This window comes from Ischnura elegans (assembly GCF_921293095.1).
Source record: "Ischnura elegans chromosome 13 unlocalized genomic scaffold, ioIscEleg1.1 SUPER_13_unloc_4, whole genome shotgun sequence".
Classification (NCBI taxonomy): Eukaryota; Metazoa; Arthropoda; class Insecta; order Odonata; family Coenagrionidae; genus Ischnura; species Ischnura elegans.
The window spans coordinates 8,326,159-8,350,500 of record NW_025791660.1 but is presented as its reverse complement, the minus strand read 5'-3'; the positions used below and the strand labels follow the sequence as shown (position 1 = coordinate 8,350,500).

The following is a 24,342-nucleotide window of genomic DNA, read 5'->3' as shown; positions in this document are numbered from 1 at the left end:
TAAACCTTGCCTGCGAAGGAAACGAAAATAACCTTCATTACACCCATGCCTCGTATAGCGTAAGGGATACGTTCCTTGGGATCTTTGCGCTATACGAATTTGCGTTATATGAGAGCGTTTTAACAATGGGAAGATAGGGATGCGTTCCTGGTGGCATAGGCGTTGAGTATTGAATTTCCTCTAAACCATATATATTCCTATTAACAGACTTAGAAAACCTTTTTCATAAAAACATTTATTATTTAAAATAGCTTTAAAGATATTAGGCATGCATTAAAAGATTTTTGTTCACGTAAAAAAAATTCGTACGAGCTTTAGAAATTCCCTCCTGTTGTTCGGGTGGGATAACCTCTGCTATCTCAGGGGTTCATAACGCATTGCCGGCAGTTGACAAATTTTCAGACCAACCTAGAAACATTTACTGCCTCATCTAGGCCCCTTTTTCGCCCATCCGAATACCAGGCTATTGCTAATTTGAGTACCGTTTCATTGCTCGCCGATTGTGTGAATGTAAAATCAGAGCTGGCTTAAATTTGAAGTCCCGTTAGGCATTAGCAGCTACGTGAAATAGTGTTTAAATGCCATGAAATCTGACGCAGTTTTCCTTCCCTGAAAATGAATGAACGAGATTGCATTCTTTTCCGAAACAATATCTTCTCGTCAGCACTAAAAACTAATTTAGGAAGAAAGAAGACACTTTCAATCACAGCTTGGAGTTAATCAGAAAATGTTGCGGCGACTCCGCAATCAACACTCGCAGATTCACCTGATATCGCCGCACTGAAAATACTTGCTTGCCATGTAAAACACTGAAAGCAACCGGATTTTTCACTAAATGTCTCGGAGCGATTACCAACCTTGCCTTTTCGTATTTCAAAATGAACTTTCCGTATGTGCTGAGCGCTTGGCGGAAGTGGGTGCAGCTGAGATCACTAATGCTTTACCTTCGTCTTTATTCAGAATAAGACATCGCGAGTTTAACCTTCCGCGCAATATCGCTTTACGCTCTCCATTTTCAAAGCAATTTACCTCGTACAATTTCTCTTCTACGTTTATGGTTTTCCTTGATAACTTCTTGATTTTTCTACCTGCATTCCTGTTTTTGGCCATTTTTCTCTGGATGTTTACTCTTTATGGCTTTATCGAAATGACCTCCTACTGCGGAACTGTATTCCTAAGACGCAGAGGGCCTAAGACTGCTGAGAGGGAACGAAGCTTTTGTGTTTGAGACTCTATAGCAGACCCTTTTGTGTGTTGATGCTTTTCAAAACAACTCCACCACCCCTCTATTTCCCCCCGTGATTACCGATGACCTTGAGGGCTGAAGCGTAGACCCTCTCCCTGGAAGTCAATCGCCCGATAGCCTATGATGACGAAAATTACGTCTCAAACCTTATTACCTTCTTTCAACTCACTTCCACTAGCTCCAGGCATAGTTAATGATCTAAATTACCAATTGTCATTCTGTTAAGGATACGAGGTAAACTACTTCGGTAGGCCGGCTATATGGACTCAATGACGAGTAATGCTTTTGGCCATTGCTCAGCAATGGATTTCGAATAATGTATAAACAAAAAAGATGAGGCAAGCAGTACTATTAATATGCGTAAAATTGTAGCAATTTCGTGCGTACTTAGCGCAAGTTAACCTTTTATCGTGGGAGCGTTAAATTTTTTTTGATTAGGCTGCACTGCGTTGGGATGTTTCCCCGAAGAATTAATTTTCGCTATATCGGAATTGCGCTATACGAGGCATGGGTGTACTTGGAAGATTCTTTTCTAATTCAAAATGACGACTCCATTTGTTAGAGAGAATTCTGATAAACCGATTTAAGAATGTGATATGTGACTGAAAATCTATGGAATGAAATTCATTGAAATGAAACGCGGAAAATAGGAGTACAAATGAAGCATTTTAAATGCCATCGAAACTTAAATCGTGGAACTTGGTCTATAAGAATTTTTGAAACTGGAACTATTAGCAGGATTTAAGTGACAATTTTATCCTATTTTCCCCCAGTTCAATCTATTATTTCAACTTATCTTTTTATCTTATTTTCTGTGAATTTTTCAACATTGATTATAATTAAAATCACGAAGTGTTGAAAAATACATTATTTTTATGTTGCTGATAATATCTGAAGGCTGAATAGTGGGGTCTACATGATATTATTTGCTTGTTTCCTATGAATGCCGCTACTGACATTCTGCGAGCAAATGGAATAAATGAATCACATTTGCCGTACGTGCGTAGTAAAAATTTTCTTTCCGAATTTTTCAGGGCTATGTAGAAGAATACCTTTGGAATCTTCAACCAATTAAAAACTAATTTAATTTCCATCTTCGAGAGTACTTTCATTATTACGAGTGAAATGTTGCTAATTAGGTCTTTTTGTCACGAAAAATTCATTAAATTCGAAAATAAATTGAATCCGCTATAAGTGAGATTAATAGTACCTTTGGGGTACCATTCTCTAAAAAAAACTGGCTTGATTTTCCAAATTATCCATTTTCTTGTAATGAAATAAGACGCATCATTAAATGTGGATGAGATCCTCAAGGAATGAGGCTCTGATTTTTCAAAATATATTTCTATTTCCAGCTGAATAAATTTCGTTCTCTTATGTATATGATGCGTTAGTCTTGGCCAATGGGTTGCGGAGCCGTGGGAAGAAATGTTTAACTATTCCAAAGAATGAGTTAGTAAAAGGACGAAGAACCAATGCCTCACGAAGAAAGCACTTCGGTTCACAGCCACCCGGGAATTACTTTGGCTTGTATATCTACTATCTATTACCATTGTTACAATGAGAAAAGCGAATGTTTGTAATTCTCGCCAATTATTTTTTATCGAAATACAAATGCTAAGAGAGAAAATCTGACGTTAGTGACGAGATCATTCTTCCTACAGAACAAGTATTAGGAGCATAAATAACGGTGGTACAAGTTTCTATGATTAATGGAATGCAATTTCAAGTTTCGTGGGTTTTTCTACGAATGTTAAGGAACAAACAGCTCTCACAAGTGGTTACGTTGGAGCATAATTCCAGAATATCTTACAAAAATCGTCTAACACCCAAACCTGTAGAGTGGTAGATAAAACTGTAGATGCGCCGTATGGAATTGCTACATCAGACCATGTTACTGACGCTGACATATAGATAAAATAAATCACTAATGTTATTTAAGATCGACGTGTTTAATGTTATCTCGTATCTCATTCATTTTTAAATTGATAGTTGCCCAATTTGCTTTTCACTCAAAACACGTGAGTATTATGCGTAGGTACTTGTACAAAATGGACATGAATTACCCAATAAACCTCAAAACCATTGCATAAAATAAAATAAATATTTTTTACCAGTCTAGGGGAACCCCTTCCACTCACCCACATTTTCTCCTAAGTCATCCCGCTCTGCCCCCTTTCAACGAAATAAAAATAGATTTGAGATCCCGAGTCACTACGCCTCTGCCACCTTCCCTCGCTTTTTGGCTTTTTTTCAATCGTCCTGCTTCCTTTCCGTCTGGGAAGCGCTCGTATTTCACGTTCCCACGAATATAGCGTTTGTTTTTCGACGCATATGACCGAAGGAAACCTCGAGCTTTTGAGTCTCTCCTCTACTGCCCGCTCCCTCTCCTCTTATGCCTTCTTTTATTTTTCAATCGTCCTGCCTTCCCTTAGTCTGCGAACCGCTCGTATTTCACGTTCCCACGAATATAGCGTTGCTTTTTCGATGCATTCGACATACGGGAACCTCAAAATCATGAGTCACTCCTCCCCTGCCCCCTTCCTTTGCTCTTTGACTTTCATTTATTTTTTCAAGCTTCCTGCCTTCCCTTAGTCTGAGAATCGCTCTTATTTTTCGTTCCCACGAATACAGCGTTAGTTTTTCGATTCATACGGCATGCGGGGACCTTCAGATCGTGAGTCTCTCCTCCCCTGCCTCCTCCCTCTGCTATTAGGCCTTCTTTTATTTTATTGTAATAAAAAAAATATGCGAGTGGCTATATGATTAAGAACATAGGTATCCAATTATACTTTTAGAGGATAGTAAAATCAGCCGCATTCATTATTTTTCTTGATTTTTTGCGCAAAATATTAATACTGAAAAGACGGCTTTCCTGATACACTAATCCTAATTTATTTTACTCAAATCCCCCCAAAGAATTATTTTAGTGCCCATTAAAATACCGTGTTAGCAGTAATGTTGTTATTGAAGTTACCAGAGCGCAAGCCCTTTTAACTGACTTTGGACCAACTAAAAACTGGAGCGGTAGCGCGGGATGACGCGCACTCGGCTACCGCGCAGTCAGCTGATGGATCAAAACTCCTCGAAGAGGCTAGGGCAAGAGAAATTCATAGCAGAACCAGGCAGAGCGGTGTTGCCAAGCAGTGGACGCCACTTGCTGCTTAGACTGCACGGAGATATTCGGGGGCAGGGTATTCACCGCGGTCAGCGCCGCTCGGCCCGGAATTATGCCGAACTAATAATATACGAAATTTGCACATATTGCTAACAAATTGGCGTCCACACTAATTTTCGGAAATGGGGTCTACATGATGTAATTATTTGATTCCAGCGATTTTTACACGTTTGTAATCCGGCGTCCAGTATACGGCCGCCAAATTACACTCGGACGCCAGATTGAATGCAACTTGCTCATTAACGGGTGCCAAAATGATAGCGGGATTTATATATATATGGGTGCTTGAATTCTTCAAGCGGGTTGGAGAGGGTAGAGAAAACATAATTGTGTCACGTGGTTTCGAGTCTCGTGTCCATACGTTTTTGAAAAGTTCTAAAATTCCACCACGTAATGTCAAAGCAATTCGATATATTTTATGATAGCGCAGATTCGATATTTATCGAAAGATAGCCCATCCTCTGCATTGATTTCTATTTAACAGTACGTGGAATACTAATATGTGCTCACATACCAAATTTTATTAGTCTAACTGATATAGTTATGAAAATATATATATTTGAATATTGGCTACAATAATGGAATCAAATGAATAAAGTGACATTTGTATTGAAAAATACGCAATTCTATTCATGTTTTTAAAAATGTTATCCATTTCTGTTCATTCTATTGATCCAATTTCTATTACTTTCTCAACTATGGCCTTCGATGGTGATGATGTGGTATAGCAATTCGATATATTTTAAGGAAACGCAGATTCGATATTTATCGTATGTGAGACTTCATAGACAACATATTTACCGTGTGCATTATGAGGAATACCAATATGTACCCATTTACCAAATTTCATTCACCTACCTCAAACACTTATCAAGTTATGTCAATATTCGTATTTGTTATAATAATCGAATTGAACTTTCGATTATACTGACATCTGTACAGTAAAATGCTCATAGCTATTGATTAGAGTTTCATTCTATGGTCATCCACCATCTATTACCTTATCAGGTATGCCCATGGATTTTAAATTCTATGTGCTATAGCAATTCGATATAATTTAAGGAAACGCAGATTCGATATATATCGAATGTGAAACAACATACAAAACATATTTTCCCTGTGCATTATGAGAAATGACAATATGTACTTATTTACCAAATTTCATACATCTACCTCAAATACTTATCAAGTTATGTCAACATTCGTATTTGTTATAATAATCGAATCGAACATTCGATTATTCTGACAGCTGTACAGTAAAATGCTTATAACTATTGATTAGAATTTCATTCTATGGTCGTACACTATCTATTACCGTATCAACTATGCCGGTTTTTGCTAAATTCTATGTGGTATTGCAATTCGATATATTTTACGGAAACGGATAAACGATATATATCGAATGTGAGACTTCATAAGAAGCATATTTCCCCCGTGCGTTATGGGGACTACCAACATATACCCATTAACCAAATTTAATTCATATACCTCAAATGCTTATCAAGTTATGTCAATATTTGTATTTCTTATAAAAATCGAATCGGAATTTCGATTATGCGGACGCTTGTAAGATAAAATTCGCAATTGAAATCATTCAGAATTAATTTTATTGTCATCCACAGCAAAATGCAGCCTCAACTTTGCCCGTAGGTATTAAATCCGATGTATTAACAATTCGATATATTTTAAGAAAACGCCGATTCGATATATATCGAATGTGAAACTACATACAGTAACTATTCTCAATGTACGTCGAGAGGATTACCAAGATGTACTCATTTACCGAATTTCGTTGGTGTAACGAAAATACTTATCAAGTTATGCCAATTTACTTATTTGGTATAAAAATCGAACCAAACTTTCGATGAAATTGACACCTGTAAAGTGAAATGCGCAATGCTATTCATTCAAATTTGATTCTCTAGTCATCCACCTCATATTTCCTACTCAACTTTCCCCGTGGATGTTAAATCCTATGTGGTATATCAATTCGATATCTATTTAGAAAAAGCAGATTCGATATATATCGAATGTGAGACTACATACCGTACGTATTCCCACTGTACATCATGAGGAATACCAAGATGTACTCATTTACCAAATTTCGTTGGTGTAACAAAAATACTTATCAAGTTATGCCAATATACTTATTTTGGTATAATAATCGAATCGAACTTTCGATTAAACTTACACCTGTAAAGTGAAATGTGCATTGCTAGTGCTTAAAATTCAATTCTTTGCTCATCCACTACATATTTCCTACTCAACTCTCCCCGTGGGTGTTAAATCCTATGTGATTTAGCAATTCGATGTATTTTAAGAAAACGCAGATTCGATATATATCGAATTTTAGACTACATACAGTACCTATTCTCAAAGTACATCATGAGGAATAGTAAAATGTACTTATTTACCAAATTTGGTTGGTTTACGATAAATACATGTCAAGAATTGCCAATTTACTTATTTGGTATAATAATCGAATCGAAATTTCGATAATACCGACACCTGTACAGTAAAATGCGCAATGCTACTGAATCAAATAACCTTCTGTGGTCTTACACTATAATATTCTCCCTAAACTTTGCCCGTGGATGTTAAATCCCTCGTATTATAGCTATTCGATATATTTTAAGAAAACGCAGATTCGATATATATCGAATATGAGACAACATAGTAAACATATTTACACAATACATTATGTGCAATACCAATATGTATCAATTCACTAAATTTCATTGGTCTAACTGTAATACTTATTTAGTTATACCAATATTCGTATTTGCTATAATAATCGAATCGAATTTTCGATTATACTGACACCTGTTGAGTAAAATGCGCAAAGGTACTTATTCAAATTACCTTCTGTGGTCTTACACTATAATATTCCTTCTCAACTTTGCCCGTAGATGTTAAATCCTATGCTTTATAGCAATTCGATATATTTTAAGAAAACGCAGATTCGATATATATCGATTGTGTGACTACATAGCAAACATATTTACACAACAGGTTGTGAGTAATACCAAGATGCATCAGTTTACCAAATTTCGTTGGCCTAACAGTATTACTTATTAAGTTATACAAATATTCGTATTTGCTATAATAATCGAATCGAACTCTCGATTATACTGACACCTGTTGAGTAAAATGCGCAAAGGTACTTATTCAAATTACCTTCTGTGGTCTTACACTATAATATTCCTTCTCAACTTTGCCCGTAGATGTTAAATCCTATGCTTTATAGCAATTCGATATATTTTAAGAAAACGCAGATTCGATATATATCGATTGTGTGACTACATAGCAAACATATTTACACAACAGGTTGTGAGTAATACCAAGATGCATCAGTTTACCAAATTTCGTTGGCCTAACAAATATACTTACCAAGTTATGCCAATTTACGTATTTGGTAAAATAATCGAATCGAACATTCGTTTAAACTGACACCGGTACTCTGAAATACGCATTTCTATTGGGTTATATTCCATTAGTATGTCATTCTTCATGTTATGCTGGCACAACCATCTCAAGCGATGGATATTCCAAAAAGTTATTAGCCTTCGATAATATTCAAGAAAACGTAGATTCGATATATATCGAACGTTAACTCACCAACAGTAGTCATTTAAACATTGCTGTATGGAGAATACCAAGATGTACCCGTTTGCCAAATTTCATTGGTCTATTCTAAACACCAACAGAGTTATGTTCATTTGCTTTTTTCAATGGCGGCATAGGGGACCCTTAGAGCCAATGGTCCTACCCATCCTGTATTCATATGCATATCCATATTCATGAGATAGCAGATATTAATTTGGAAACAATAGAAAAACGCATTTCGAAAAATGGACCGTGGTCTTTGGTTAAGAATCTCCGTATACATACCCAATGCAAGTTCCCAATGTCTACTGCCATGCTCCCTCCTATAAAGGCCGCTATACACGGCGAATGATCTTGCGAATGATCATGCTGAATGATCATGCGAATGAAATCATTCGCTGTGATGTAAATTTATGGGGTTATACACGGAGCATGACGACGCGCATGAAATTCGCGAATGATCTGCGCCCAGAGGATGCGCAATGGTACGCCTTAGCAACAATAGAGCTGTTTTGTTTACCTTTTGTTTACCTTTGCGGCTTGTGTGGTGGTGTAAACATGAACAACAGGCAAAGAAGAATAGCCGTTGCTTCGGCCGTAGCCGTTATTGCTGCCGCGGCCGTGCTATTAATGCAGCGAAACCGAAGAAGAAGAAGGAGCGTGTGGACGAGGCCGTGGATAGAAAGGAGAGATAGTGGCCGAGGGACGCTGTACATGGTTCAGGAGGAACTTCTTTTGGAGGACCGGGCAGCCTTCCGGAATTTCCTCAGAATGACGGAGGAACAATTTGAAACTGTGTTAAATGTAACCCGTAGGGACTATGAGAAGGTCGACACTCTCATGAGAGGAGCCATATCCGCGGACAAGAGGTACTTTTTGCTCCATTGTCATGGTGAAAGTATGAATATTGTGCTGCTTATGTTGCAAATAAATAACTGATTTCAGGCTTGCGTTAACTCTACGGTTCCTTGCCACTGGCGAGTCATTCCGGTCATTAATGTATTCGACAAGAATCCATGAGACCACGATTGGACGAATAATTCCGGAAGTATGCTCGAGCATTACAACTACCACCTTTCAAGGGCCCGTCGGGTAGTGGAGAATGCCTTCGATATTCTTAGCAATAGGTTTCGTGTCTTCCTGACCACCATGAACCTAGCTGCAGAGAAAGTGGAAGTGGTGACACTGGCTGCCGTGACTTTACACAACTTTTTGTGTGTGAGTAACGTACCTACGCCTTATGTGGAGGACTACCTGAATGCCCTACCTGGATTACCTCAGCAAGGGGGAAACAGGCCTGGGAACTTGGCATTTCAAATTAGAAACGAATTTTGCAGTTATTTTAATTATTTGGCAGAGTGACTGTAATTTTTTAAATGTGGGCCCATCATTTCATTAATAAATAATTTTGTGATTATTTATTAATGAAATGATGGGTGAAATTATTTGTGATTTTGTAATTATTATTAGCATATTAATGAAGTTGATACCTAGTGCTGATTTCAATAAAACAGCAAGAATCGTAATTTCTTGTCTTTTGATTAGCTGTTCATCAGATAATTTCCCAATCTTCATAAAATTATTTACTCATGTTAGTGAGGGACTAGGGAAGAGCATAGTCATAGAGCACTTCAGTGAAGATGTTCCAATTATTCTTTTTTCCTCAAAATCAAAAGTCACCCTTGTTTGAATGATGGCTTCCAGTTCAGTGATAATACAGGACTTTTAATACTCTTAAATAAATAATAAGGTAAGCACCCATAGCTATTTAGAATAGAATGCAAATAACTATAGTAGATAGAGCGTTAAAGGTAATAAATCATAAGGGGTTATTTCATTGTATAAATTTATTACGTATATAATAGGGATTACTCCCTCCTCATCATTCCATCAAAAAAACCTTTTCAATCTCCTAGCCTGCTCTTCTCCCTCCTATCATTTATGGCCGCTGGGCCACCAGCCTCCCGAAAGCGTCTTCCTCGGAATCTTCATCCGACCCTTTGGCCAGAGTCCCCAATGCTGCCGCCGCCGCTTGCAGGAGCTCTGCAGCTTGCTCCGGGTTAAGGGAATCCATCCTTCTCTTCTTGCCCCTAGCAGCAGAGGTGGATGGGCCGGCCATCGACCTGCTGCAATCGGAGGGGGTAGGTGAGGGAGTGGCAGATGAATCTTGTACCTCCAGCACAGACCCATCGTCATCGAGGAGGAGCTCCCACTCCAGCTCCACAGCAGGGACACCACTTTCCAAGAAAGGATGAATGCATTAACTGTAGAAAAAGGATCTTCTGAGAAAACGTCGGCAGAAACAAAGAAGCTACAAATTCATGCAATTGTGCATTTATTTAGGCACTGCAGGAAATTCATTTTCCTTATTACCCTAGCGTGCTTGAGTAAGTGGAATTATGCAGCGGAGGTATAACACCTTTTCAACACTCCAAAATGCTTATTGTTTTCATTAGCAATTCTTTATGAAATATCGTTGTAACATTATGAAGCAGAGCAAATAATGCAATGATAGCAACTCTTGTTCATTTCCATATCACTGCTTACCTCGGTCAACTCCAAGGTATGGGGCCTAACACTAATCGTCTCCTCCAAAAACTGCGGGGCCTTGAAATAATATAGCGAGGGTGTTCGCACCTGCAAGACAAGCATGTGAAATTAAATGCTTGAAATATACATACCACAGGAAATTGTCGACATAAACTTATTGAAGAGAATGTACGTACCGTATCGGCGCCTGAACCACTTTTCTTTGTGGCATCCACCTTCCTCTTCTCCGCCATGTAATTTGTGCGGAGGGCATGCCACTTCTTCCGGAACTCCTCCGCTGTTGTGTTGGGCCTCTCCATAGTGAAAACAATGTCAATTGGATCATACCTTTTTCTGATATAATTGCGTAACTAACGCACTTATTTAAAAATTCATCTTCAACGGTGCTATTGACAAGCCCATGAATATTTCCCGATTTGAGGCGCTTGTGTTATAGTGACATATTGCAGATATTCATTAATATCATCCATTAAGAATTTGTTAATTTAACCTAATCATAAATTCCGAACAGGTAGCGGCAACATCCTTATTACAATAACAACTCTGTTGGTCAGCCACATAAATCTACCGATTTCAAAACTGCTAGTACTTTATATTTAAATGCTTTTATCTAAGGTTCTTTCTATTGATACTTAAGACTTGGCACTTTCGGATAAATTTGAATTACGGGATTCATTACTTATGTATTTCATGTACATGTCTCTCTATATTACAAAAAATAATAAATTTATGTACACAATAGCACCGTTGCATTTCAATAAATGAAAAACACTCACCTTATCGCACCTATTTCTTGTGCCACCTTCTCCATCTCCTTTGTCCGCAGCACCTTATTTTTATCATTAACGTCCTTGACGTTGTACAGCGTTGGCTGCTCCCGCACCAGCTGAATTAGGAATTCCACTTCGTCCTTTTTCCAAGCCATTTTTCCGTCTCTGTTGCTGCGAAAGCGTCCACCGTATCAAAATTATCAACAGAAGTCCCGTTACTCCTAGTGAAAAACACCGCTTTTTAAATAAAAGACGGTCAAATTTCAGTATATTGGTATGAGAAACTCCATGGGCAAGTCATGGTTCACTGGTTCCGTTTCTTCATCCATAGTTCCGTTTCCGAAAACAGACAAGATGGAAAATAACCTCTACATGGGTCACCTAGAAAACTCTTATTTAAATTCCCAAACCCTTAAGCCTCTCCTGTGGGTCCGCTTCATCGATGATATTTTTTTTACTATGGGCCCATGGGCGTGACTCGCTAGACACTTTCATTGCATCCCTCAACTCCGCCTCATCCGTTTCTTTCACTTCATCAATTTCTGCTTCCTCCCTTACCTTCCTTGACATAAACATCCGCCTTGAAAACAATACCTTCAGCACCTCCATCCACAAAAAACCCACCAACCATGAACAATACTTGCACTACACCAGTTGCCATCCACCTCACACCAAACACGCAATCCCCTACTCCCTATCAGTCCGTGCCCATCGCATCTGCAACAATTCACCATCTCTTCAAAGAGCCACACAGAACCTACATCATGCTCTCCTCAAACGAAAGTATCCAGAACCCCTGCTTAAAAAGAAAATACTCTCTCCCTCCGAACAGTACACCCCACGCACCAAAAAAGAACAAACCAGGAAACTGAATCTCACCACCACATTCTTCCCGGGCTCTCAAAAAATTAAAAAAATATTAAAAGATCTGTACCCTATCATCAGAAAAAACAAAATCACGGCTGCTCTTCTTCCATCCTGCCCCTCCATTGCCTACAGAAGAGCACCTAACTTAGGTAATATTTTAAAATCCACCCGCCCCCTCCTACGGCACGCTCTGCCCCCACCTTCCTCCCTGACTCCATGCAACCGCCCCCGTTGCAAATGCTGCCCCCTGCTACGCCCCACCACTTCACCTGTCATCAATAGATCCTCCTCCACACCGTCTTGCACTTCCTTCAACGTTGTATACAGGCTATTTTGTAATTTTTGCCCCGCGTACTACATAGGAGAATGTACCACACCCATATCCATCCGTATGAACAACCACAGGCACTCCTGCAAAACTCCCCCCTTTCATGAACCCATCCCCATTCACACTTCCTCACACAACAGTACCTTCGACCAATGTTTTTCCCTAACCTTCATTGAAGTTTTGCCAGAGAGGGCAACTATCATCGAGGTGAGGACGACGGAGATGGCCCACATCTGGGTTGAAAAGGCGTTTGAAACGCCCGGGCTAAACATCGCCCACTAAAAGCCAAAACAAACCCTACCCTCCCTTTTCCCCCCCTCTCCCCTTCCCCTTCTTCCACCCCCACTACCTCACCAAGGAGGGCGACTGGAGGAACTTACCCTGCCTGCAGCAGTTCACCTTCAGCATTGATGATAGCGGATCAATCCGCTGAAACGTCTGAACGTTTATTTGTGAGTGTCCCTTTTTTTACGTGTGTCTATGTTTTAGTAGTACAATTTTTGTTCGTTCGCCTCGATCGGCCACATATTTATATTATCGCTTAGTGCGCTTTCATCAAGATTTTATGTATATATATATATATATATATATATATATATATATATATATATATATATATATATACAAATAAATTCACAGGTAAGGAAAGAAAGGGATAGGAACATGGAATAGAAAAAGGACAAGGACAACGGTGCTGTGGTAGGTGGAAAAAAGCCAGAAATCAGAGGGTAAAAATGCGGCCTGACTGGGACTATATATATATATATATAAACGATAAAATATGTATATTGACCACATTTTTCACGTAAAATATTTTGTCCATGATAAAATCATCTCAATTTATACATCTCGAGAAGCAAAACCACGTGTGTGAGACAAATTACCTAAAAAATCTATTTATACACAGCAGGAAAGTTATTTGTTTCGTGCCTATGAACGGGACACAGTTGCATGGAAATATTTGGCCATTCACCTGAGAAAGAAATTCCTTTCATTGATCTTTTAAGCCTTAACCATGGCTAGCAATGTTTTCAAGATGACATATTATTGTCATTTGAACAAATAATTGCACGGTGATTGTGGTGCAGGCATTCAGACAACAACCCAATACTGATGTAGTCATTGAAAAGCATGTGGGTACATCAAGAATTAAAACACACCAGTCACTCAGTGCAGCACTCTCTTCATCAATCGTATATTATTATTAACTTGATATTTGCATATAAATTACATAGAAGCACTACATCAACTAACATTGATCAGACAATTACACATTAATTTTTCACACAATTAACATTGACATTGCATTGAAAATTATTCTTGAGACAAAGTGCCTCAGATTTTTATCGACAGTGTTGAAATGCATAGCTTGCATTTAAATCTAAATAATTTTCTAACAGTAAAATAATAACCAGTTAAATACAAAGGAATAAATTATTTAGACCTTGAAAATATGGCACAGTAAATGTAATTGAACATTTATAAAAAAAAGTTCACAGACTTAACTGAGTCTATTATATATATAGCCCGTCTATATATCTATATTATATACACATTATATATACAACCCGATAACCCGATGCATGGCATACGAATCACTCACTCACTGATTCACGTATACAAATTCTCGACCACTTCCGACGAGCTGGGAGGACGAAATTTTTATCGGAAGTGAAGAAAAAATATTGATCGGGGGGAAAAATCCGAAAACTCAAAAAAGTCGATAGGTTTTTGAGAGATATCGAACCGAATTAACATGGAAGCCTCATTGTACTAAAACTTTTTTCATTTTATTACGCATTTGTAAACGTCTCAGGAATATGAAATTCCAATGGCATAAACTAGATTTTTTGATTGATTCTCTGGTTTATTCTTCCATGCCATATTATAATTAAAGGTATTTTTTATGACTTTTTGTAAATTTCTAATGTTTTCCTAATGGGCCTATACTTGGATTTTTTTACAGTTGCAATAATCCTAGGACAAAATCCTTCAACCAACACATACTAGACCTTTTGTTTAATTTTTTGGTTGTATTTGAATATCCACAAGTCGAACGAATTTCGAGTAATTAACGATTTTCGATTTTCCATTGTTGACATTAGGAATATTGAATTTCGGATTTCGGCCGGAGTCTTTGCCATATGAATGTTCGGAATCTCCGGAAAAATCGTTCAGGGAGCTTCGCACCCTATCGGTCTACCCTACTTTTCCCGTAAGTCTCACGGTTACTTCAAAATAATTAATCAAAATCGCGACTCCTACAACGTTTGGTAACTTACAAAACATCCGCCGTGAAGTTTACATCCCACCAACATACAAATATCAGATTTTTCGGAATTTGTTTGCCACTTTCCGACGAGGTAGGGACACCAAATTCGCAGGAGTGATGTATTCAACATCCCCCTGCGCGCCGCTACCTGGAGAATGCGGAATGTTTAATTTATAGGGGTGCGACCGCCGCGAAACCATGGTTGCACAACAGCTAAAGAGCCGGAATTTTTATAGAAGGTAAACGGTGACGCATTATACGGGACAAGCACCTAAAGCCCCCAATACCCCCTGGAAACCCTACCAAAAAAATTAAAATCACCTAATAAGTCGCACATTAAGTGTACCGTTCATCCGAGTTGTATAGTTTTATTGACTCAGAGTGGGAATTGTGTCAGCTATATTTAACCGTCATTTTCAATTACCCAGGCCCGTTTACGGACCTGAAATAAAACTTCAAATTTTGTAATGTAGATGTATTAATAAAATAGTAGGGGTGAAATGGAAGTTCAAGGACATGGACACTTAAACGCGATTTTTTAAGCACTTCCCATTAAGGTACGGCCTCGAAATTCACGTGAGCGTTGCCTTATTACTGCGTCGATGCACCGCAACATGGAGAACACGGAGTGTGAAATCTATATGTTAGTAACAGTCAAAACTTCATGGTTCCACTATAGCTAGAGAGCTGGAATTATTAATGTAGGCCGACTAACCAATTTAATGCAGGAAAACCCCTGAAAAACTCACGTGGCTCCCTGGAAGACCACCGAAAAAATATTTTTTTGTTGTAAGTCGCCAATTTTTGTTGTTTTCGCACATTTTCGCAGTAATACCGTGCTCCTATGACTCGCTAAGGAATTCATGTGTACGATTATAAACGCAGTCAGTACTTGCAGAAAACCCCCGGTAACCCCCGTACACCCTCCAAAAAATTAAAGAAAGCTAACTAGCCGCCACCTTGGGTACCATGAGGCTATATCCCGCAGCATCTTTCACCCCTTCCACTCATAGCTACCGAATCCATGGCCAACATTGATGACAGCTGGTAGTACGTTGTGCGGGGTGTGGAGTGAAAAACTTGGCGGCGAAGCCACCCTAAAACAAGGAACGGTGGAGCCGTTCCGAGGAGCCGTGGGCGCAGGTCGTGAAGCAGAATCATCATCATACTTCGACCCCCGGGCGGCGAAGCCGACCATGGCGAGGAAAGGCGAAGCCGTACCGAGGAGTCGCAGGCGCAGGATGTGGGTCCAGTAAACCTGACGTGGTGGAGCAGGCGTTTGGGGGTGACCCCCCGGGCGGCGAAGCCGACCCCTGACGAGGAACGGTGAAGCGGTTCCGAAGAGTCGCGTTGGCGTTCTTGGGGGCGTAGCTCCCTAGTGAGCGCGGCGATTATTATGATATAATATTCAATATTATGGGACATTTTTTAATTTCGTACAAACAGTACTCGTATTATTAAGAATTATATACCATCATTGCTAATGAATGCCAATTAATTAGGCAACTATGACCTAGCCCCCTGTGTTTGCAAATGATAGAAAAGGTGGAGCTACAAAGGGAACGTCTTTTCACATGCATTTCATGAATAAAGCTTCTTTCCGATGTCCACTCATGTGTAGGACAAGGTTTTGTTTGGTAGTGGAAGAGTTTCCACATTCATTGCACGAATAAGGTATCTCTTTCATATGAGTCCGAATGTGACTGAAAAGGGTACTTTTTGGAGAGAAAGATTTATTAAATTCATTTCAAGAATACGATTTCTCCTTCGTATGAGTCCAAATGTGACTAACAAGGGTAAACTTACGAGAGAATGACTCATCACATTCATTGCAATAATAAGGTTTTTACTTGGTATGAGTCCGCAAGTGACTGACAAGGGTACTCTTATGAGAGAAAGACTTGTCACATATATTGCAATAATAAGGTTTCTCCTTCGTATGAGTCCGCATGTGACTGACTAGGTGACTCCTTTGAGAGAAAGACTTATCACATTCATTGCAACAGTAGGGCTTCTCCTTCGTGTGAGTCCGCATGTGACAGACAAGGGTATTCTTATCAGAGAAAGACTTATCACATTCATTGCAAGAATGAGGTTTCTCCTTCGTATGAGTCCGAATGTGACGGACAAGGGGACTCTTTTGAGAGAAAGACTTATCACATTCATTGCAAGAATAAGGTTTTTCCTTGGTATGAGTCCGCAAGTGACTAACAAGGGTACTCTTATGAGAGAAAGACTTGTCACATTCATTGCAATAATAAGGTTTCTCCTTCGTATGAGTCCGCATGTGACTGACTAGGTGACTCTTTTGAGAGAAAGACTTATCACATTCATTGCAAGAATAAGGTTTTTCCTTGGTATGAGTCCGCAAGTGACTGACAAGGGTACTCTTATGAGAGAATGACTTGTCACATTCATTGCAATAATAAGGTTTCTCCTTCGTATGAGTCCGAATGTGACCGACTAGGTGACTCTTTTGAGAGAAAGACTTATCACATTCATTGCAACAGTAAGGCTTCTCCTTCGTGTGAGTCCGCATGTGACAGACAAGGGTATTCTTATTAGAGAAAGACTTATCACATTCATTGCAACAGTAAGGCTTCTCCTTCGTGTGAGTCCGCATGTGACAGACAAGGGTATTCTTATTAGAGAAAGACTTATCACATTCATTGCAAGAATAAGGTTTCTCCTTCGTATGAGTCCGCATGTGACTGACAAGGGCACTCTTAGGAGGGAAAGACTTCACATCACATTCATTACAGGAATAAGAACTCTTTGTTGTGCGTGGACTATCTGTGCACGATTTCCCATCTACAATGGAGCTTCTCCTTACTTCCCTCATATTTTTATTCTCCCTTGTTCCTTCGAAGTTATCATTAAGAAGCCCATTTCCTTTTTGTCTCACCCCTTGCCTTTTACGCATCAGCTGATTTAAACTTTTGGAGGAGATGGGCAGACAAGAAGTTTTAGTTTCTCTTCTAGATACTAAGGTTTTGAGGGACAAATCTTTTCCGATTGACAAATTTGAATCAATATCCAAATTACCAGAACCGAAATGAATCTTCAGGTGCTTAATGAGATCATATTTGGCCTTGAATGCTTCTCTGCAGTTGAAGCAATGATATGTTTTTTTCGTTGAACTTGCACGCTTCCCAGGATTTTTGATCATGCAAGTACTTTTCACCTCGTTTTTCCGTATGACTGATTCGGGACCATTATTTCCCTTCTCAGTGCTCTTGACAAACTTTATGGTTGTTGCATTATCACAACCACCTCTCTTTCAAGCAATAGTCTTTGTTGCTCTATATCCTCTGATTTTAGAATCATATCTAGATTCCGAATGTAACCGTCCATCATTTGGAATTGAGCACGACGTTATTTTTTTAATGCCTTTACCCATCACCTTCTTTCCTTTCCTTGAATGTTGTTTTCTAATCTTTGGTTCAAGGACTGCGGCTCTTTCAGTAGCTGCAGACCCTAGAAAAGAATTTCACATTAAAAATAAGTAAAGTCAGCCATGAAATCTATGATTCGTTGAACTAATTTATGACAGCCTTTAGGCAGATATCAAGGTAGCAACTTCAACCAATCAAGCCTTCGATTAGATGCTGTACACATAACAAGGTGTTAGTTCACTTTTTAAGGTGGTTTCCATTTCTTCACAAATATTGTGACACTGCTCCTCAGAGTAATTGAGCAAAATATTGCCTTCTAAACTGAAGTATCTACTCCAAAAAATACCTCAATGCACTTTTTCATGCATAGAAGTAATCATAAACTGAATATACAAATGGCATGCACACATAATGTTGAATTGAAAAAAAATATCATTATTAAATGCAAATACTATCTTGCAATGCAAGGCTAAAAATATGCTAAATAAAAATGGACAGGAACTATGGGAGCCAGAAGGTATTTAAAGCTCACAAAAATCATTGCCATCATAATAAATCATTGAGAGAAAGATAAATGGGTAATAATATCGCATATTATAAGAACTTGCCTTCAAAGACAAAACCTATTAAAAAAACAAATATTTGCAGTTTGTAAACAAGGACAACAATACCAGTAAATGAAGATGAAATTATCTGAGGGGCACACCTCTCTATTTCAAACAAAACTTTCTTAACCACAACACCTTGCATCATTTATAACATTATTTACAGTATAAAGGCATGGCGTATTAATCATCTCATACCTAAGATCATTATGTATTATATTGGGATGGACATATGGGATGCCTCATATCGAAATATCTGTGGTCATTGCCCTTCATTGGATACATCGGATCCAAAGTTGCAGAAGGCATGGGATCAGGATCCGAAATTTTATAGTATTCCTTCAGTAAATGTATATCCTATATGAGAAGAGTGGAAAGGGTTCTAACTCTCTCCTTGAATGCCCTCACAGTGCCGCTGATATCTCTTTCTCACAGTCTTAGTTTGAGAGCCTGGATGGTACAGGATGGATTGGTATCAAAAACCATCAGAACAGACCAGTTATGCAGAATGTTAAAATGACAAAAGGATTGCCATGTTTGCACAATGCATCCAACATTTTGAAATGGCAAACAGTACATTTTGTAACATATCAATAGCCTTCCCCCACACTATTTCCCATCTCCATCTTAGTGCCATCTACAATCGTCTGGTTTCGGTGGCAGACCCAATATTCAGGGTTGAATTCACCATGGATTAAGACTAGCAAGCAATCACCATGAAGCCTGATGCATGTGTAAGTCTGTAAGAATATCTGTTTCATCTCCTCACTTTGTCGATTCATAGACTACGTATGGAAAAGGTGAAAAATAGAAAAAACACCTAATTTCCAGGTTGTGAACATGTATCCATTTTCAAATCCCCTAATACTTCCCTTATAATTTATTTATTTTCAGAAGCAATCATCACAATTATATTTTAATTTTTAATGCGTCCAGAGTGAATTTTCATAAAACTCAAAGAACCTAAAATGTGAAGCAATGTAGAAAATACAACTTTAACAACCTTATGAAAAATAAACTAAACAGTTATGAGTTAAATTAACATCCAATTAATTCTAACTTCTCATATCCACCATCAAGGAGGTTAATGCCTTGTACTTCGCTGTACCACCTTTAACAATTTGGATGAAGCTATAACCTTGAAATCTTAGCTAACGAGAATAAGTAAGCATGGCATGGTCACCCACTATCATTACTCTGCAGAACTACAACTGATGCTTGCATGGTATTAAAATTGAGTTGTCTATTTTTAGCCAAATCAGTTTTTTTTTCCTTATCTCCCTTTTTCCATGAAGAACGGTTAGGCCTATTAATGCACAGTTGCCAAGAGCATAAAACAGTGAATTCGTTGGGGTGTCTTTCGAAGCAAAAATTTACCATCATTTCAAAATTGAAAAAGCTACTTGAGCTCATGTCAACATGTTCCATGTTAATTATGTTCATCGATGCCACAATTGACATGGTATATAGCTGGAATCTTATGCTTAGTATTCTTCACAAGTGATTTAATGGGAATTTTTTTATTACTCAGTCTTAAAGACAAAATTGTTAGGTAAAGTACCCAGGAATTCCCATATGAAATCACATACCTGCATATATCATTAAATATCACTGAAGCATGACGAAAATTTTACAAGACGTTTGCCGACCTGATACATATCAAGCAGAAATATAAATCATGAACATAAGAATATTAGATGGATGAAATATACAGATGCTACATCCATCACAAGGGAGGTGTCTAAAAACCGGGTCTCAGATTTCAATCAAATTTTCTTGTTACATAATTTCTTGTATACATAGTTCATTGGGGGCTGTCCTTGAATCAGCCCCAGTATCGGGTTATATAGCCAAATAGTTTAAACTGAAATGCAGTTAAACATTTACAGGTCAAATATATTCATGTATAAGAGCCACTCTGCAAAGGGTGAGTGTTAGTGCAGTGGTTTAAGTGCCCAATTGTAACACCGAGGACCCGGGGTCGTGCCACATGTAAAAACAAAAGTTTCAGTGAACTTAATGAAAATATTGATGAAAAACATGCTTTTGTAAAATAAGAGTGTGGAAGGAAAGTATGAAAAAATATCGAATTCAAAATTTTATTGAATTCTGAGATCCAGCTTTTGGACATTCACCTAGTTAGAATTAGTTAAAAATCTTTTTCTGAAGAGTCATTTTCTAAGCACTGAAGAGCACTCACCCACAGCCTCCGTCATAGACTCCATGGCCATTGTTCGATTTTGAATCAGCTCCCCATTCTCCATAACAGTAGGCTGAAAGTAAGCAGATTTCAGATTTACAAATGATATCTATAAAAAAATTAAAAAAATGAAACAAAAATCTTAAATTCTTGTTAATCTCTGGCATGCATACAAAAACATATGAAGCGACAACACCAACACTAATCCTAAACACTCTCCAATAATTCGCTGTCCGAAATACTAAAATAAAAAATCCTTTGCGGGGAAAAGTGTGGGACTAAAGAACAAGCAAAATGCAAGGCACAAATACTGTGGGACAACAGGTCTTCCTCAGAGTTAGTTCTTCTATTCTTGTTTACATAGGGGATTTTTTCATGAATCTTCTTAACTGGGGGGAAGTCATGTGGGATAACAGTTTCACTTTTCGGCTCTCCGTCATGGATAGGGATGACCTCCTCGGCTGAGTCGTGCAGCGTCTTCATTCACCATGGATTGAGAGAATATTTAATTCAAGGCGTCGTGGTTTGACCTTATTCCTCTTGGCATGGCAAATCCACTGTTCAGTTCTCCCATTTCCCCTCCTTCGCCACTCTTCACCTCACAGTCTAACCTCCACGATTCTCTCCTCTTTCTACCTCTCCTCCACCTGACACGCAAGACACACTCAGCTGTCGGACATAGCCTTTGGCTGCAACACGAAGCCGTGGTCGAAATGTCTCCTCAACCTGAAATTCGTCTGTATATTATTGACCAGAGAGTGTTATTTTCTGAGGTTGGGGCAACTGGGGGAAACTTAGAGAGAAGCAGGTTTTCATAGAATCCTCACCACGGGGAGGGGGTTTGTCGAAGCATGTCCTCATTTTGTAGAAGGAAGGGATGCAGTTTCCGTCACCCTCTATTCGATGCTCACAGGTGTTGTTTGGAGGGAGGGGATTGGAAAAAATGTGGACCTTTCCCTGGTCATGTACACATAACAGAGAAAATCCAAAATTAGGAAAGCGGGGAATCGTGGGGGGATGGGGAAACATTCAACACTCCATTCAATCTTCCCTGTATATATACACACACACAATCACACAAGATATTGAATCAGTTCTCCTTACCTTGTGAACACTGATTTAAAGTTACCCATAAAAAATGCCAAGCGGCATTGGTTACAATACATTGTGCCAATTTTTGAAAACAATGATACAGGTTTCAAAATCTGAGCTCAAGTGCCCGAGTTTACAGTACTTGAAATTCAGGATTTCTCCCAAAAATCATACTAATCCATTTATTTAATTGAATGTGAATTTCATAAATACCTCAGTGGCATCAGTCACCTTGGGAGATAGTTCGTTCTTGGCCAAAACCAGCAGAGTGTCAAGGTCTATCACAACGGCTCTTGTGCCTTCAGAATCCACCTCATCGCCTTGGAAAGATGTTGAGGTCTGTGCCTGCATATGAGTCCAAAATCAGCATCATCAAAGACAGAGATACAGACATAGAAAAAGCTTTGTGAGTTCACAAAGAAATAATAATTCCTATTTATTGCATTGATAAATATCTACACACCACCTCAAAACATACACTTCTGTAATATTCACATCTTAACAGCTTGTATTATACATTTACATGCCATAAATTGTACAATAAAACTGGTCGACATCAAAATCCACCACGAGGGTGAAAGGGTGTCATCATCATAATCACTGGTCTACAATCCTAGGATTGGTTTGATGCAGCTGTCCGCTCTATTCTCACATCAGCTAATCTTTTCACACCTACGTATTTCTTCTCTTTCACATCTCTCTTTACTTGTTCCATATATTTTGTTCGAGGTCTTCCTCTTCCATTCTTGCCTCCCACTTGTCCTTCGACGATTGTCTTCACCAGGCCGTCATGTCTCAAGATGTGGCCTATAAGGTTGTTCCGTCTCCTTATTAAGGTTTTCATGAGGCTTCTCTTCTCTCCTACTCTTCTTAGGACTTCCTCGTTACTAACTCGGTCGATCCATTTTATTTTCATCATTCTTCCGTAGCGCCACATTTCGAAGGCCTCCATCCTTGCTTTTTCCGCTGCAGTCATTGTCAATGCCTTACTTCCATATAGTAGAATACTCCAGATGTAGGTTTTTATAAATAGTTTCTTTACTTCCATACTTAAGTTTCCCGCTATAAGCAGGTCTCTCTTTTGGTGGAATGCTCTCTTGGCTTGGGCTATTCTGCTAATAATTTCTTTCTTACTTCTCCCGTCACTAGATATCTTGCTTCCCAAAAAACAGAATTCATCCACTTCTATCAGTTTTTGCTTCCCTATTTTAATGTTAGTCTTGACTTCTTCTCTTCTGCTGCATATTAAGATCTTGGTTTTCTTCGTGCTTATTTTCAGTTGATATCTACCCATTTTAACCAGAATATTTTTTAAAATCCGTCTCTGTTTCTGCTATAACGGCTGCCATCGGCAAATCTTGGCATGCTAATTTTTTCTCCATGAATATTCACTCCCAATGCCTTTTCTTTGATTTCATTAATGGCTTTCTCAATGTAAACGTTGAAAATTACGGATGACAATGTACAGCCTTGTCGCACTCCTTTCTAGTTCAGGAAATGAAGCATTTTGGCTTGCAATTTTTTCAAACTGAATCGATTTTCCTAAAATTTTAACAATAAGTAGGAAATATACCAAAAATCAAAATCTATATCATGCCGATGGGCGCTTTTACCGTGGGGGTGGTTTCTACCCCATCTCTGGGGTGGAAAATTTTAATTATATTTTGACCACAGGAATCGATTAAAAAAGTTATTTCTAAGAATAAAATATTCTGTCCATTTTTTGCGTATTATAAATTTTTATCGAGTTATTTGCGATTGAAAGTAACAGTTTTTTGACGAAAAAATCAACGATATTAATCGATTATAGGCAAATAACTTGAAAAGTATTAATTTTATTAGGAAATTGTTAATTACAAAACTGTAGCTTGTAAATAAATAAATAAAACTCTCGTTTTATATTTCCTTTATGACCAATTCGGACTGAGTTACAACATGTTGATGGTTATCTAACGTTTGTCATACGCGAAATTTGAAAGATTCAATACCAAATAGCGGGAAAAATGTATTTTTCGAGGAAAACTTATGCAATCTGTTTAAAATTGTTTTTAAAATACTTTCTTAAAATGAGAAAGAAAAAATTTTATCATGAAATTTGAGGAAGTTATGATTAAAAATAAGATCAGTCCCTACTTTTTTCTACGAAAAAATCAGTGAAAACAACTCCTTATTACCACACTAGTCAAAATTGATCAATGCCCTTCAGAATTTCTCTTTATTTAATTATCGTTAA

The 24,342-nt window shown here is 38.4% G+C and overlaps 1 protein-coding gene, 1 long non-coding RNA gene and 1 pseudogene across 2 annotated transcripts; all 3 read right to left on the bottom strand.

The window, feature by feature from the left end:
- Positions 1 to 10,308: 10,308 nt before the first annotated feature.
- Positions 10,309 to 11,683, bottom strand: LOC124173236. The gene is made up of 3 exons (XM_046552763.1): positions 11,357 to 11,683; positions 10,757 to 10,873; positions 10,309 to 10,667 (listed from the first exon to the last, which is right to left on the bottom strand). The coding sequence occupies exons 1-3, from the start codon at positions 11,503 to 11,505 to the stop codon at positions 10,583 to 10,585; spliced, it is 351 nt and encodes a 116-aa protein (XP_046408719.1). The 5' UTR covers positions 11,506 to 11,683; the 3' UTR covers positions 10,309 to 10,582.
- A 4,502-nt stretch (positions 11,684 to 16,185) lies between these two features.
- On the bottom strand, positions 16,186 to 18,084 carry LOC124173215 (annotated as a pseudogene).
- A 107-nt stretch (positions 18,085 to 18,191) lies between these two features.
- On the bottom strand, positions 18,192 to 22,440 carry LOC124173222. Its single transcript, XR_006868458.1, has 3 exons — positions 22,323 to 22,440; positions 21,018 to 21,090; positions 18,192 to 18,294 (listed from the first exon to the last, which is right to left on the bottom strand). It is a non-coding gene; the product is annotated as an uncharacterized LOC124173222 (long non-coding RNA).
- Positions 22,441 to 24,342: the final 1,902 nt, after the last annotated feature.